A 14,591-nucleotide genomic window follows, 5' to 3' on the forward strand; every position below is an offset into this window, starting at 1 on the left:
TAAATTGGCTTTAGAAAACACTAGACTTTTTTGTAGTTTCATCCTTGCTTTCTCTGCTCTAGAAATCCATTTTTCAAGAGAGCTTGCATAATTTACAAAGGAGGAAAAAATGTGCCCAAAGGTTTGTTTTGAATCCTGGATATAATGACAAAGAAATTTCAAAGTAGGAGGTCTCGAAGCCACAGCTAAAGGACATCAGAATAAATTTACCTGAATGTGCTATGAAAAGCTGGGCATTGCTTAAAAACTGGAAGTCAGCCCATCTCTTAACTCAATCTGAACAAATAAGCCTCGCCAAATAGAATGCGTTTTACAGCAATGATGGAAGAACTGCTGGAGAGCAGGAGAGAGTAAACAGATGGAAAAAAACACCAAAGGAAATTGAGAAATAGCCATCTGATGATGTAATTGAGACTTGGACAGAGAACCACATGCATGGGCTCTTCCAGCACTGACTGACCTGCTCCATGCAGGTGCAGAGTCACTGTCCTCCCGGTGCCCCTCCAGCTGGGTGGTTTTCTCCCTTGCCAATTGCCTCTCTCAGTGATAGAAGGCATGAGCTTATTCACGTGGTTAACACAATATGGTACTTAATATTACCAGTTTAAAGCTTGCTCCTACTTTATAATACCTTTCCTTCCATTTGTATTCTTTTCTTTTTCTTTATGATGTCACCAGTTTTCTAGACATGGAAAGTCCAGCTCATAATGAATAAACTAATAACATAATGTAGCTTTTCTCTCAACTATCTCAATAATCACCTATTTGATCCTTGCAAAATAAAGTCAAATAATTCAAGATTTAGACTGTTTCTTACAAGATTGGCTTTTTTTTTTTTTTTTTTTTTTTTTTTTTTTTTTTTTTTTTTTTTTTGAGACAGAGTCTCGCTCTGTCATCTAGGCTGGAGTGCAGTGGCATGATCTCAGCTCACTGCAACCTCTGCCTCCCAAGTTCAAGCTATTCTGCCTCAACCCTCCTGAGTAGCTAGGATTTCAGGCCCACACCACCACGCCCATCTAATTTTTGCATTTTTAGTAGAGATTGGTTTCACCTTGTTGGTCAGGCTGGTCTCAAACTCCTGCCCTCAAGTGATTTGCCCTCCTCAGCCTCCCGATTACAGGCATGGGATTACAGGCATGAGGTACTGCGCCCAGCTGGTCATATGTTTTTATGAAGCTGCTAAGCAGTGATCCTGCCTGACAACAATGTGATTGGCAGATGTAATGAGTCTGTGCTCATGCAAATTGAAAGAGTTAACTGGAAAATAAGAGTCATTCCTATGAGGTCTGTCTCCGCTTCGACTAGGAGACACTTTATGGGGAAATGCAAACATCTCCATTGACATGGACACAGAGGAAAACTTCATCAATGTAGACTCTATTCTGCTCATCCAGAAAGGAATTAACTGGAAGGCAGCCTCTGAACCATCCATAAACAAACCCTTTCCTCAGGGTTTCTGGGAGAATGATTAAATGTATTAGATTGTACACGCGTTTTTAAATCAACTGGTGTGTTAATCATAGCTAATTTGTCTTCCTGCATTATTCTCTACTAAGTCATATTTCATTGGCCTCCTTTGAGTTATTTTATTTACTTCATTATCTTTAAAGTAAACCCTTTTTATTAAATCTATAATTAAATTTTCAGTAATTCAAACAGCATTTTATCTAATATGTAACTATTTAATAGCTCTCTGCTTCTAAAAATAGTAACATGTATAGTAGATAAATATTATATTTAATAGTTTTATATAAATACACAAACACACACACACACACATATAATGACCCTGCATATCTATTGTCCAAAGGTACTAATCAATTGGAAAAACAACAGAGTCTAGTATTCTAGTAATGTAAACTCTATTTTAGAGAAGTGGAAAGAACAAACCTGTGCCCATGTGAAAGCCGCTTTCAACTGTCTTCCAGTCCACTTCTCTAAACATAACTGGCTCATAAAATACGCTGATAGATTTTATGACTTTGTTAATCCTACTTATCATACATGGGAACTAACTTGACAGTGACATTACTAATACGCCTCTTTCAGTAAAACACTCCAGGAAGCTATCTCAAAACCATATGAATTTCAGGAGGACTAAAACGGCAATTTGCTAATAGATCTAGGCGTATGTCTACATGTGGGACTGATATGAAGCTATTGCTATGCTCTGTCTGTATGATCAGTAGTACAGTCTCAGGCGGCTTTCAGAATAGGCCATGCTTAGAAGGAACTTTCAAGAATACAGTTAAAAACAGTCATGAATCACACAACAACATTTTGGTCAATGATGGACCACATATAGGACTGTGGTCCCATTGGAATATAATACTGTATTTTTACTACACCTTTTCTATTTAGATACACAACTACTTACCATGTGTTACAATTGCCTACAGTATTCAGTACAGTGACATGCTATACAACTTTGTAGCCTAGGAGCCACAGGCTGTACCATATAGGCTAGGTGTGTAGTAGGTTATACCATCTAGGTTTGTGTAAGTGTACTCTATGATATTCACAACAAAATCGCCTAAGGATGCATTTCTCAGAAGGCATTTCGCATCCTGTTAAGTGACACATGACTACATAATAAGATGGCAAAACCATCAGCCCAATGACTTCTTGTTTTCTCTTTGCCAACAACAAGACTGGATGCACCCAGGTGACGTGGTGATGAGGTGGGGGTGGGGTGAGGGAGCAGAAAGTGCAGCTGTTTGGTTTTATAATGGGAGAAGGAAAGCCCCTCCTAGACTTTGTATAATGTTTGGTTTTACCAGATAGCATTATCTTAACCGCGATGACAACAAATGCTATTAGCAGTTAAAATGCACATTAAGTTATCTGGTCCTTTTTAAAACCTAATCAAACCATTTATCTTCTTAATTTCTCATAGCAACAAATTCTGATGGAAGTATCTATATTTGTCTCAATTGTACTTCTGTGGGAGAATTACAATTGACGTAAAATGTCTGTAGGGAGGTCAGATGATCCCATCCTATATATACCTACAAAAATAAAATGTGGGGGAAACATACACCCCTATTTTTCTTGTCGCACTATAAAATGCAAAACAAATACTAATAGCACATTTTCAAAGGAATAAACTTACTTTCGGTGCAAATAGGACAGCATCCTTTTCTGTTGAGAATTTTGCCCTAATCAGAAGAAAAACAAATAAAAAGTTAATGTTAAAAAAAAAAATGGTCTGCTGAGGACAAATATCTTTTTAAAATCTAATACAAGATAAACCAATGAAATCAGTCCAAGCTGTACTTGAACTCAATGCCCAGATGGTGATGATGATGTTGAAAATGAAGTTTCAAGTATCAGCTTCTAAGGCCAGGCAAAGTCATTCAGTAAACTTTCCTGTTTTTATCCTCCAAGAAATATAATACCTAAAGGGCTCACTAGTGTGATTTTTCTCACATGGAAGGAAGATGAAGACAGTCTGGACTCAACCTTTTCATTGGTATCCAAATCTAGCCCTTTAGAGACCAAGGGCACACACATAAAAATGAGAATTATCTGTCAACCTATAGATCCCTAGAAGACCTTCTTTCTGTCTTTGCTTGTTGGAGAAGCTTAAACAGTAAACTGTAATCCAAACTCAGGAATCATCAGCCCTATGGATATGGGCAATATCTGTGCTACAGATCAGATTCAGTCAGATTTCTTGTTTCAGAAAGTGGCAGGTTGTCCATGTTGAATAACTGTTACGCACTCAAAGCCAAAGAAGCTGAGAATTTTGAAACACTGGGTAATGTTTCATTACCTTTCTGGAAATACACTGCAATTTCCTACACTGCACGTCTTTTAAGTCTTTTTAATGCATGACATCTAAAGGAGGTGACGTATTCTTAGGAATCATATCAGAAAATTAGTTGTCTTATCTCCGACTCAATGGTTAATCACAGAGAAAAAGAAATGTAGAAGAAGTTTAACATTTAGAGAGCACTTGTTATATAACAAACATCTTATTCGATATTTTACTTATGTTACCCAATGTCGGGTTAGTGATAAGGATTTAATGAGTTAATACTTATGACCTATTAAGATTTAATGAACATTAGAGATTTCATAATCACTGTTATTAAGATGCACAAGAACCTTATGAGCTGAGTATTTCCCTTTTTATAGGTGAAGAAATTGATGTCATGCAACACAAGGGTAGTAGAACCAAAAATCAAACCTAATTTTGTCTGACCCTAAAGGACATTTTCTTCCCCCTGCAGAGTTTTGTCCTCTTGAGTCCTTTCTCTTTAAGATAATTTAATATTTATCATCTGCTATACGCTAGACTGAGTGCTATGCATTCCTCATAATTTATCATTTAAATTTCACAATAACCCTCCACACGCGGTTGTCCTTATCCCCCGTTTACAGGGAACTAAGGAAACAGACCACGGAGAGGTTGCCAAGGCTCATGTCAAAGCCACACGGCTCACACACTGCTTATTCACTCACTCACTACTGGTCAGTTCCATCAAGAGTAGGCTTAAGTACTCAAAAAGAAAAAAATCAGATTGACTTAAAGGATTCTGGTAAATTATTGAAGATCTTTAATCAGGTCTGATTTGTTTTTGCATCAGCTAGGCCTAAAATGATACATTAAAGGCTTTGACAACTTTGAGTGAGACTTAAAACTCAGTCCCAGCCAGCCATCCCATAGTGCGGGAGCATCACGACATATTTTCATTGCCTAGAGCTCTGCTGTCAATTGCAATTTGGCACAGGGGTCTCTTTTGGTTTCTCAAGACTGAAAGCAGTTGCAGATGAAGCCAAATGAGGTCAGCTCAGGCCGAGGGAATGACAGCCCCAAGAGGATTAAGGTGCTCTATCCCAATGCAGCAGAGCCGCCTTAAAGCCAAGGCCCCAACCAAACATGACTACAATTCCCTACATCCACATCTCAGTGGAAACTTCCATCTCTCGTCTTCAGAAAATGAAAGTGGCAGTGATGATATCACTAAATTAGATGGGGGAATAAATCAGGTACAAGCTGCAAAGTCAGAGCACCTGGGTAATATGCAATTAGCTGTAAGACTCTGGTCATGCTGCAGGCTCATCCATAAGCAGGGTCTAGAAATAGCACCCACCTCAGAGGGGTGACGTTAGCATTAAATGAGATTAGCGTTGTGACTATAAAATCTCAGTACGTATTAGAGATGGAGAGATGACAGTGTCCTGATGACCCAGTCCCCACTGCAGCCCTCATAGCCCTTCTCACAAATGGCACTCCTTTGCATCTAGGGGAGTTGCAGGATGGCGGGGTGGGGAGCGGGGGCAGGACAGGATAGACAGGGAATCCAATCATAAAACCCTTCTTCCACAAGAGACATTTACATCTGGAAAAAGAGATATGCAGTAGCCAGGAAAGACAGAGCAGGGAATACAAGCTACTCTCTCTCTCTCTGTTTTTTTTTTTTTTTTTTTTCCCCAAAATTTCCCCAGGCAATGTAGGGGAGGGGAAGTAAGTTTTTAACAAGATTTCCATGGTAGATAGAGCCGAGTTATCTTCCAAAGATCTCCTGCCGGCCCCTGAGAAGGGAAAGTGTGAACTGGAGGAGTGGTTGGAAGGAAGCCTAGAAATAAAAAGGTGGTCCCTCAGGCAGGGGCCTTGGCAGGGGCACCAACAAGCTTTGACAAGGCGTGGAGGGGGTGGGTGGGGCAGGGAAAGGCCTCTGCTTGGAGGGATGGATGCCCCTGGCCCAAATGTGGTCTACAGTGATGGAAGGCTAATGAGACACCAGTGGCATAAAGAACGTTGACCTCCCCCGGCCCTCCCCTCCCCCAGCAAGAGCACAATGAAAACTATCAATCCAGCTACAAGTGGCAGAATTCAAGTGAAGCTGGAAACTCCACGGCGGCCTGCTGAGGCTAGTTACTTGAGCCACCAGGTTGGCACAGCATCCTGTTTTTGTCTTGTAGAATAAGGAAGCCCATTATTACTAACATGTGCTGCAAGAGTTCATTAGCAGCGAGGGTTCCCAGAGGACTGGCATAAATGATGTGATCCCATTTTTCCCAATGAATATTTATAAGCAGACCGTGTTCAAGTCTACTTATTGTATCTTCTTTTTTTTTTTTTTTTCTTTTATGGGAGGCTTTCAGTTTTATGTCTGAGGCTTTTTAAAGCAAGACTAATTAGGGTGTTTTTTTTTCTCTTCTTTTCCTCTCCTCTTTATTCAGTTGTGCAATAGCAACAGCTGTTGTTTTTTTGTGCCTCATTTGGCACTCAAGTAAAAACAGCAACTTTTGTTTATAATAATAACAGATGTGAATAAAATTAAAAGCTGTCTATAACAGAGAAGGGAGGACATGTCCTGAATATATGGATATATTTTTTCATTCACGGGAAGGTATTGAATAGGGTTGACATTTTCCCAAAATGTATAAAACTTTAAAAGGTTTCAAGTTGCTGAGGTGAATTCAATGAATCTCATGCTTTAGAAGATAATGGTTGCTTTATTCAGTGTGCTGGAGCTATGGGTTTTTGAAAAGAGATATTTCCATAAGGATGCTATTTCCATTTGGGGCTACAATGGAGGCCAGGATTAGAGAGAGAAAACTTCAGCAAAGAAATCGGGGATGCTGTGAGGCAGGAGAAACCCCTTGTGGAAATATTAATAAACAACCACATGTTACTTTGAATGTCTATAACAGGAAAGCGCTGATTTGAGAAGGGAGAGAAAAGAGGAAAAGGCAAAAGACAGTTACGATGTTAAACAAAACCTGGCAAAAGAAAGCAAAGAAACAGATCTTGCAGGAGTTGGAGAAGTTTTACAGAATGAATGGGAGAAGTCAATAAGAAATCAGAATTCGGACAAGAGCAAAGCAAAAGCTATTTTCATGCAAGGATAAAATCTGCAAAAAGAATGAGCAAACTTTGCAAGGGGCATTTGGCTACTCAGGAATGTGGAGGCTTTGGGGGAGCTGGAGTCGGTGTTTGGAAGATGGCATGTGACTGTGCCACACACAGGACATTTCTCAAGACACTAAGGTAAAGTCAATCTGCATTCCAAACGTACCTGTGGGCAGCTACTGATGGGAATGCACTGCTTATTGCGACACTCCGTCCTGCCTTTCACACAAGCACAGATGGTACAATTGATAGAGGACCACATCTCTCCATCCTACAAGAGAGGACACAGGATCCTGTCAGCAGCTGGAGGCTGACAGGAGTTGAGGCAACAGACTGTAATCTCTCCATGGAGGAAAGCATTTCTTGCCCTGAGTGAGGGATGCCATCATTAGACTAAATGACTCAGGTGTTTGTATGTACCCAACTGATTTAAGATAAAGATTAGTGAAGATTTCAGATTGTGTGCAAGCGTGTGTGTGTGTGTGTGTGTGTGTGTGTGTGTGTGTGTTCCTCCTCCTGGATATAAAAATAATTCTTGTGTGTTTAACCAAGGCATATTTACATCTTGTTGTCAATCATTGTTTACTTAGCTGCACCCTAGGGGAAAACCAAGCATGAATTTTCATACATGATACAATGACAGTAATCTAATTTTCCCCTGTTTGGTAAGACTAAAATATTTAAGCCATCCCAAGCACCAATAGTTAATTGAGATGTCCAGAGATGGTTAATTACCAGATGTGCCATGGTTCTGGCCCATATGGGACATGCATAAAAGAGAGGCTAATTCAAATGACTCCCAGCGCTCAGACAGACACTTGATGGGCAAGTCACTGAAAATGCAGAGCTCAGAGAGAAGACTCCAAGTGCCATAGATATCCCATCCCTGCCTATCTAGTTCTCTCCTCTCAAAAAGCAGGGCAGCACTTTGGGATTCATTTCCTGGACTAGACCCTTGCTCAGACAGAAAGAGCTATTTAAGGAATTTCTTTCACTCATGAAATGTATAATCTGTGAATGCCAAATACACAAAAAGCCCTTGTACCTCTAGAGGATAGGCAGGGATGTGCATCCTTGCTTGTGGGTAAAAAAGATCACAGACAACAGAGTTGGGGTGAAAACAAAACAAGGATTCCTTCCTGAGCTTGCAGATCCAAGAAGCAGATTTTTGTTAAAAACAGAAACAGCTGAGATATTGGATGATTCCCCTACCTCTTTCCCTTCCTGACTTTTTGAAGCTATTTTAAGGACTGTCTACCCTCTAGTGCCTTTCAAGAGAGAAAGACCCGACTGAATCTGCCTTAAAGGACACCGGACTGTTCCAAGTTCTCTGAGTACACATTTCTAGGAATCCATGTCTCCGTGAATAATTTTAAGCCTCAGTCATTTAAAGGAACCGTTTTTACAAGGTGACTTACAAGTGTATTGCACTGGGGCGTGGTGGCTCACACCTGTAATCCCAGCACTTTGGGAGGCCAAGGAGGGTGGATCACAAAGTCGGGAGTTCAAGATCAGCCTGACCAACATGGCGAAACCCCATCTCTACTAAAAATACAAAAATTAGCCAGGCATGGTGGCGTGCGCCTGTAATCCCAGCTCCTCAGGAGTCTGAGGCAGGAGAATCGCTTGAACCCAGGAGGTGGAGGTTGCAGTAATCCGAGATCATGGCAATGCACTCCAGCCTGGGCAACAGAGCGAGACTCCATCTAAAAAAAAAAAAAAAGAAAGAAAGTGCATTACACACAGCACCATAGTGAGAGTGAGGCTGTTTCATCTGGGTGTTCTGGAGACAGAGGAGGAGGAGACTTTACATCAAGAGGACATATGAGCATCTCTGAAAGCCTGGTGTAAATACAACACACATGCCTCCCTCTTCACTGAGCATGATACCTTATGTCTTTTTTTGTCCTCAATTGTTTTCTCTTTTTTAATTTATTTTATTTTATTTTTAGTTCTGGGGCACATGTGCAGGATGTGAAGGTTTGTTACCTAGGTAAACGTGTGCCATAGTGGTTTGCTCCACCTATCAACCCATCACCTAGGTATTAAGCCCAGCATGCATTAGCCATCCTTTCTAATACTCTCCTTCCCTCTACCCTACCCCCCAACAGGCCCTATGTGTGTTGTTCCCCTCCCATGTCCATGTGATCCCATTGTTCGGCTCCCACTTACAAGCGAGACCGTGTGACACCTCATGTCTTCTTACTATTCCATCAGAACCAAGACCTCTCCCTCCAACTACTTCAGCGTGATAGGAAGTCTGGCTCAGTGCAGCATGCCTGCAGAGCTACCACAACTGACTTGTTTATGTGGGTCTTGATTCTCACGGGTATCATGAGGTGACACCTTCGATACACAGTGATTTGACTCCTTCCACCCCTAGGGAAAATGGACTAGGTAGAAGGTACTTTGGACAAAGCCAACCATCTTTCATTTTGAAGTTTAAATGGCCATTGCACTGTTTCCCACTTGGGGTCCTCAGAAAATAATGTAAAATACACCTGAGATTGGTAACAGATGGCCAAAAGACAACCTTTTCCATTCAGCTGGGCAGAGCTCTCTCACCTGGCTCAACTACGTATGCTGTTCACATCCTTATCTGAATATCTTCCAAATGAGAAAAATTTTTATTTGCAAAGGTAGCTTTGTGGAAAACTTCTAAAAGCATCAAGCTGTATAGATCCATCAGGATCTTGACAGGGATCATCACCTTGACAAGTGTCATTGAGCATCTCCAATGAGAAGAGGTACTCCCAGGTATTCAGGCAGGTTTTACAGGCTTAACATATTTCAGCAAAAATATAGTCAAGAAAAACATCTTTCAGATGGTTGATTCTCTGCACTTGATTCTAACTATATATGTATATATAATACTGTAATATAAATACATTCTATTAATATATGCACACATATACATTTGTATATGTATATAGAAATTATGGGATAACCCAATTTGCCTCGTGTCTGGAGCTTTTTAACTGTCAGCATAGTAATACAGGAGTTCCCATGTGCTTGTCTCATGACATACCCGGAAAATCTTGTTGCCAAATTTGCACACTTTGATGTCTTCTGGGGGCACTCGTAGGAGGCACTCTTCACAGCAGCCCTTCTGGCCTTGCTCGCAGCCACCAGGGTGGGAGCACTTCTTCTTGCAAACCACAGTAGAGTCCTAGGGGCCCAAAGGCAAACTAGAAATTAAAAATGATTCTCACCTCTACCAAACATCCTACCTGGCCTTCCTTTCATAACCCATAACTATCTGTGTCAAAGTCTGTAAGGTACCATATTTTAATGTATTGCAATAAAAATTTCATTCACTTCAAAATGTGATTTGTTGATTAAGTATCTAGACCAGAATATGAGGGCACTATGGAAACTATGGCACGCAACCCCTCCCTCCCAAGGATTTATGATTTCACGTTCCAGAGACTGATGAGCCCACTCCACCAGCCTGTGGCAAGACCGCCCAGCTCCCCACGAACCACCAGTTTCCTTCTTCCTGCCCTCTACCTCTTCGCAACCTGCACTAATAGTGCTCTCTTGGGTCTCCTCCATGGCTTTATGCCACCTTTTGGAGCTTAACGTAAAGGCACAATATCTTTGGTCAGAAAGTAAAAGTTAAGAGCAAATGCACCACCTCAGGACAAGATTCCTCAAGTGTGTTCTGTGCTAACCAAGGAACTGAACGAACAGTTTCAAAACTGGACCTGGGTTCCAGACCTCTACTGGAGTGGAGTGACTTTGACCAGGCCACTTATCCACTGAAGGTGAAGAGTTGATATCATCTGTAAGTTAAAGAAGTATGATTTGATTTCAAAAAGAAGTGCTCTTCTGCCTATTGTTTCTCAGGTTTACTGTGCCTCTTAAATGTAAAATACCCGGCATATAGAAACTATTATAAACCAACTTAAATTGGAAAATAAATAATCCTTTGTCAAGCCGCATATCCTGATTTCTTGTTTAAAAACAAGGGCACTCCCTACCTCTCAAACAATGCATACTTCACTGTAGATCTCCCTGCTTTCATTGTGTATGTTTGTGTCTGTGTGGAGAGAGAGAGCACGCTTTATGTACATATCATTGGACTGTGGTGCCTAGCACTGTGTTAAACAATGAGAATTCAAATACAGAGATGCATAAATGTACTTCTGTCCTCAAGGGGTTCTCCACAATATAAGAAGGGAGATAACCGTGTAATCAAGCAAATTGCAATTATAATGTGGTAAACACAACTCTAGCAAAGGTGTAAAGATAGCAAAGACAAGGGGAAAGTTACCCATCCAGGTAAGTCAGGAAAGCCTCTCAGGTTGTATGACACCTGAGATAGGCTGTTATGGATGAAGAAGCATCTGCTAAACAAATTTAAAGATGGTAATAACATCGCTGGTAGAGGAATTGTCGAATTTGATGGCATAGAGACCTGAAACCATCCTGCATGCAGAAAAATACAATTGACACTTGAGCAACATGGATTTGAACTGCAAGGGTCCACCTACACTCAGAAATTTTTTCAATAGAAGTTACATCAAGTGTGCCTGCCTTTCCTGCCTCTCCTTCCACTTCCTCTGCCTCTTCTACCCCTGAGACGAGACCAGCCCCTCCTCCTCTTCGGTTTAGTCAATGTAAAGAAGATGAAGACCTTTATGATAATCAACTTCCACTTATTAAATAGTAAATATATTTTATCTTCCTTGTGATTTTCTAAATAATATTTTCTTTTCTCTAGCTTACTTCGTTATAAGAATACAGTATTTAATACATAGAACATACAAAATATGTGTTAATTGACTGTTTATATGATTGATAAGGCTTTCAGTCAACAGTAGGCTATTAGTTAAGTCTTTAAGGAGTCAAAAATTAGACATGGATTTTCAACAGTACAGGGAATCAATATCCCGACCCCCACATTGTCGAAGAGCCAACTGTATTAAATCATATTCAACAGGTTCCTGCACCTGCCATGGAAATCATAAGAAACACTGGAGGGATACTAGAAAAGGAAGCTCAAAGCAGACAGAAAATAATACTGATTACTCAAAATGATTGCAGCTTGATTTTTCAAGCATTTAATATCCCCAAGATGACTGTGAATTCATACTCTAGTGAAACACCCTTTTGGAGGAAGAGTATTAATTTCACTTCCTGCTAAGCACTGAGACGTATTACCTAATCATCTCTCACGGAACCCATGAACCCGAAGCACGGCAAGTATAACTAACTCCCATTCATGGGATGCCTTGCTTTCCTGTGAGCAAGAGAATTGAGAATATGATATGTTTCATCAAAGGCTCAGTATCCCCAAGAGGAAGCTATCTCCTGCGAAATTCTTAGTGGAGAGAAGTCCTGAGAATGAAGGCCAAGGCAAGAAGGGGGTGCTATGTGGTTAGCACAGGATAACACAAACCATGGGAGGAGGAAGAAGCTTTAGTAAGGTATTCTCAGGCTCAGGAATTACTCATGTTTGGTGTTCAGTGGAATGGACAGTTCAGCCCTTACCCAACCACCCCCTGAAGTGGTGCATGCTACTGAACAAAGCATGTAATCAAGAACTACTGAGCTCTAATCCCAGCTATTGACTCATAACTGACATTGAGTAGAGCTCCCCTCTTTCCCTCTCCAGACCTTTAACTATTAAAAACAAACAACAACAACCATCACTACCAAAGTGTATTCTAAACTTGTCAGACAGATGTGATTCATTAACTCACTAATGAATAATCCTAAAGTCCTCCCTGATAAATGTATTTCTTCCTGGCTTCCAAAATAAATGACAGCATAAGTATAGTCTACGAATATGTGATGTGTGTCCCTTTAAAATTCTGAAGCTGTGGAATTATTTATATAGCAGTAATTAGACTTCTGGTTGCCTTTTGAGAAAAAATGAGCAAAGCTTTGAATAAGACATGATACAATAAACAACACATAAATACTCTCTTCCTAAACTGCCAGGTTTATCTTTGTGATGAACTGTAATTCCATGCCTTCCTCTTCTCTTGAATGTGATTAAAAGCAATTTTTATTGCCAGGTGTGTTAGAGAATTCATCTTGGATAATTAAAGCCAGAGGGCACTGCCATATGTGTTTGTCTGATTTTAGAAAATCCTCAGAACAGGCCCTCGGAGCCTGATTCTCACTACAAGGAGCTAACTTCTTGGTCCTTAGAAAATGATTGAGCTACAGTTTGAGTGCTATGTGTAAATTCTTGGTGACCTTGAGTATGATTTTCCTTGTAAAATGGCATCGTTAATGCTTCCTCCAAATAAATAACACACCATTGGCTTTGGTTGTGGCTGTGATGCTAACACTGAAACCCAAACCCTATCATTGCTGGACCACAGGCTCTCAGAGCTGCCTTACCCTGCAGGTGCAAGCTGTGCAGTTATCGTACAGAAATGAGGATCCATTGTCATAAACATCACTTCGAAAGAGGCAGCTCCCAAAAGGGAGGTCAAACACTTTCCTCTGACCTAGAGAGAAACAGAAGCACAGTGTAAGTAAGACAGAATCAGGGATGTCCCATTTTGTCATCAGCGATTTCATCATAGGTCCATTATACATTCTCATAAGACCAAGTAAGGTAAGTCTGGAGCACAAAAATAGAGCCTTGGGTCAGACATGCCTAAAGGATTGCCAGAAGTCATTAGTTTGGACAAAGGTTGTTAAAAAAGAGTTTGATTCCACAATGAAGCTTGTAAGTTCAACAAATCTATAATGTGTTCATCAAAATCACTAAGACATGAGCTCCCCTCATGAAGCTCACCGTCTAGTGAAAAGGCACACTCATCAAAAGCTGTTTCAAAACAACAGTAAAGTAAGTTCTGGAAAGAAGACGATCTAGAAACTGTGGGAATTGGGAAGTCAGAGAAGAATTCTTGGAAGATATAATGCCTGAGGAGCTTCTTAAAGAATGAGTAAAATAATCTAAAAATTGGGTATGGGCAGTGGGGGAGATGGGTGGAGGTAGGAGGAATCAAGATATTTCAAGAAGATCTCGAATAAGCAAAAAGAACTAATGAAATAATGTTTGCTATGGTTTGAACATTTGTGTCTCCAAAAAAATTCATATGGTAAATTCGAATCACCAATGTAATGGTATTAGGAGGTGGGGTTTTTGAAAGGTGATTAGGTCAGGAGAGCAAAGCTCTCATGAATTAGATTAGTGCCCTTATGAAAGAGGCTCCAGAGAGAACCCTCACCACCACGTGACAGCAAAGTAAGAAGACACCATCTATGAGCCAAAGAGTAAATCTGCTAGCACCTTGTTCTTGGACTTCCCAGCCTCCAAGACTGTGAGAAATAAATTGCTGTTGTTTACAAGCTACAGAGTTTATAGTATTTTATTAGACTAAACAGACTAAGATAGCACCTTAGTCATGAAATTACATAAAGGAATAAAGGGTGAAGCTAACTCACACAGAGGCACATGTCAAGTGTCCAGCCTTTCATAGGCATAGTATCTCTGTAGAACTTGCTTGGTTTTCCCTGATGTGGAGACTGGATTGGTGAACAAAAGGACCAAAACAGCAATCCCAAATAAAGAGTACAACCTAATTTCCTCCTTTCTTTTAGTATTTGAGTTTCTACTCCTTGAAGCACATCAAAACATCTCTGCGATGTTACTTTAATTAAAGACTAAGTTAATTCATGTTCACTGATCAAATTTCTATTCATACCACTCTTTCTTCTTGTAAAAACATTAATAGCAATTTCTGTTTATCAGTAGGCC

The 14,591-nt window shown here is 40.4% G+C and overlaps 1 protein-coding gene across 10 annotated transcripts in view; it reads right to left on the minus strand.

Annotated features, from left to right (window-relative positions):
- Positions 1 to 14,591, minus strand: part of BMPER (BMP binding endothelial regulator) — a 247,035-nt gene that overhangs the window by 89,343 nt on the left and 143,101 nt on the right. For all 10 annotated transcript variants that reach the window (XR_012432543.1, XM_074035245.1, XM_074035243.1 and 7 more), the window contains 4 exons: positions 13,223 to 13,332; positions 9,894 to 10,034; positions 7,032 to 7,136; positions 3,113 to 3,158 (listed from right to left, as the gene is read on the minus strand). Coding sequence is in view for 9 of the 10 variants with exons in the window: in XM_074035245.1 (XP_073891346.1) it covers positions 3,113 to 3,158; positions 7,032 to 7,136; positions 9,894 to 10,034; positions 13,223 to 13,332 (402 nt within the window). In the remaining variant the exon portion in view is untranslated. The remainder of the gene's footprint in view (positions 1 to 3,112; positions 3,159 to 7,031; positions 7,137 to 9,893; positions 10,035 to 13,222; positions 13,333 to 14,591) is intronic.

The sequence above is a fragment of the Macaca fascicularis genome, chromosome 3 (assembly GCF_037993035.2).
Source record: "Macaca fascicularis isolate 582-1 chromosome 3, T2T-MFA8v1.1".
NCBI lineage: Eukaryota > Metazoa > Chordata > Mammalia > Primates > Cercopithecidae > Macaca > Macaca fascicularis.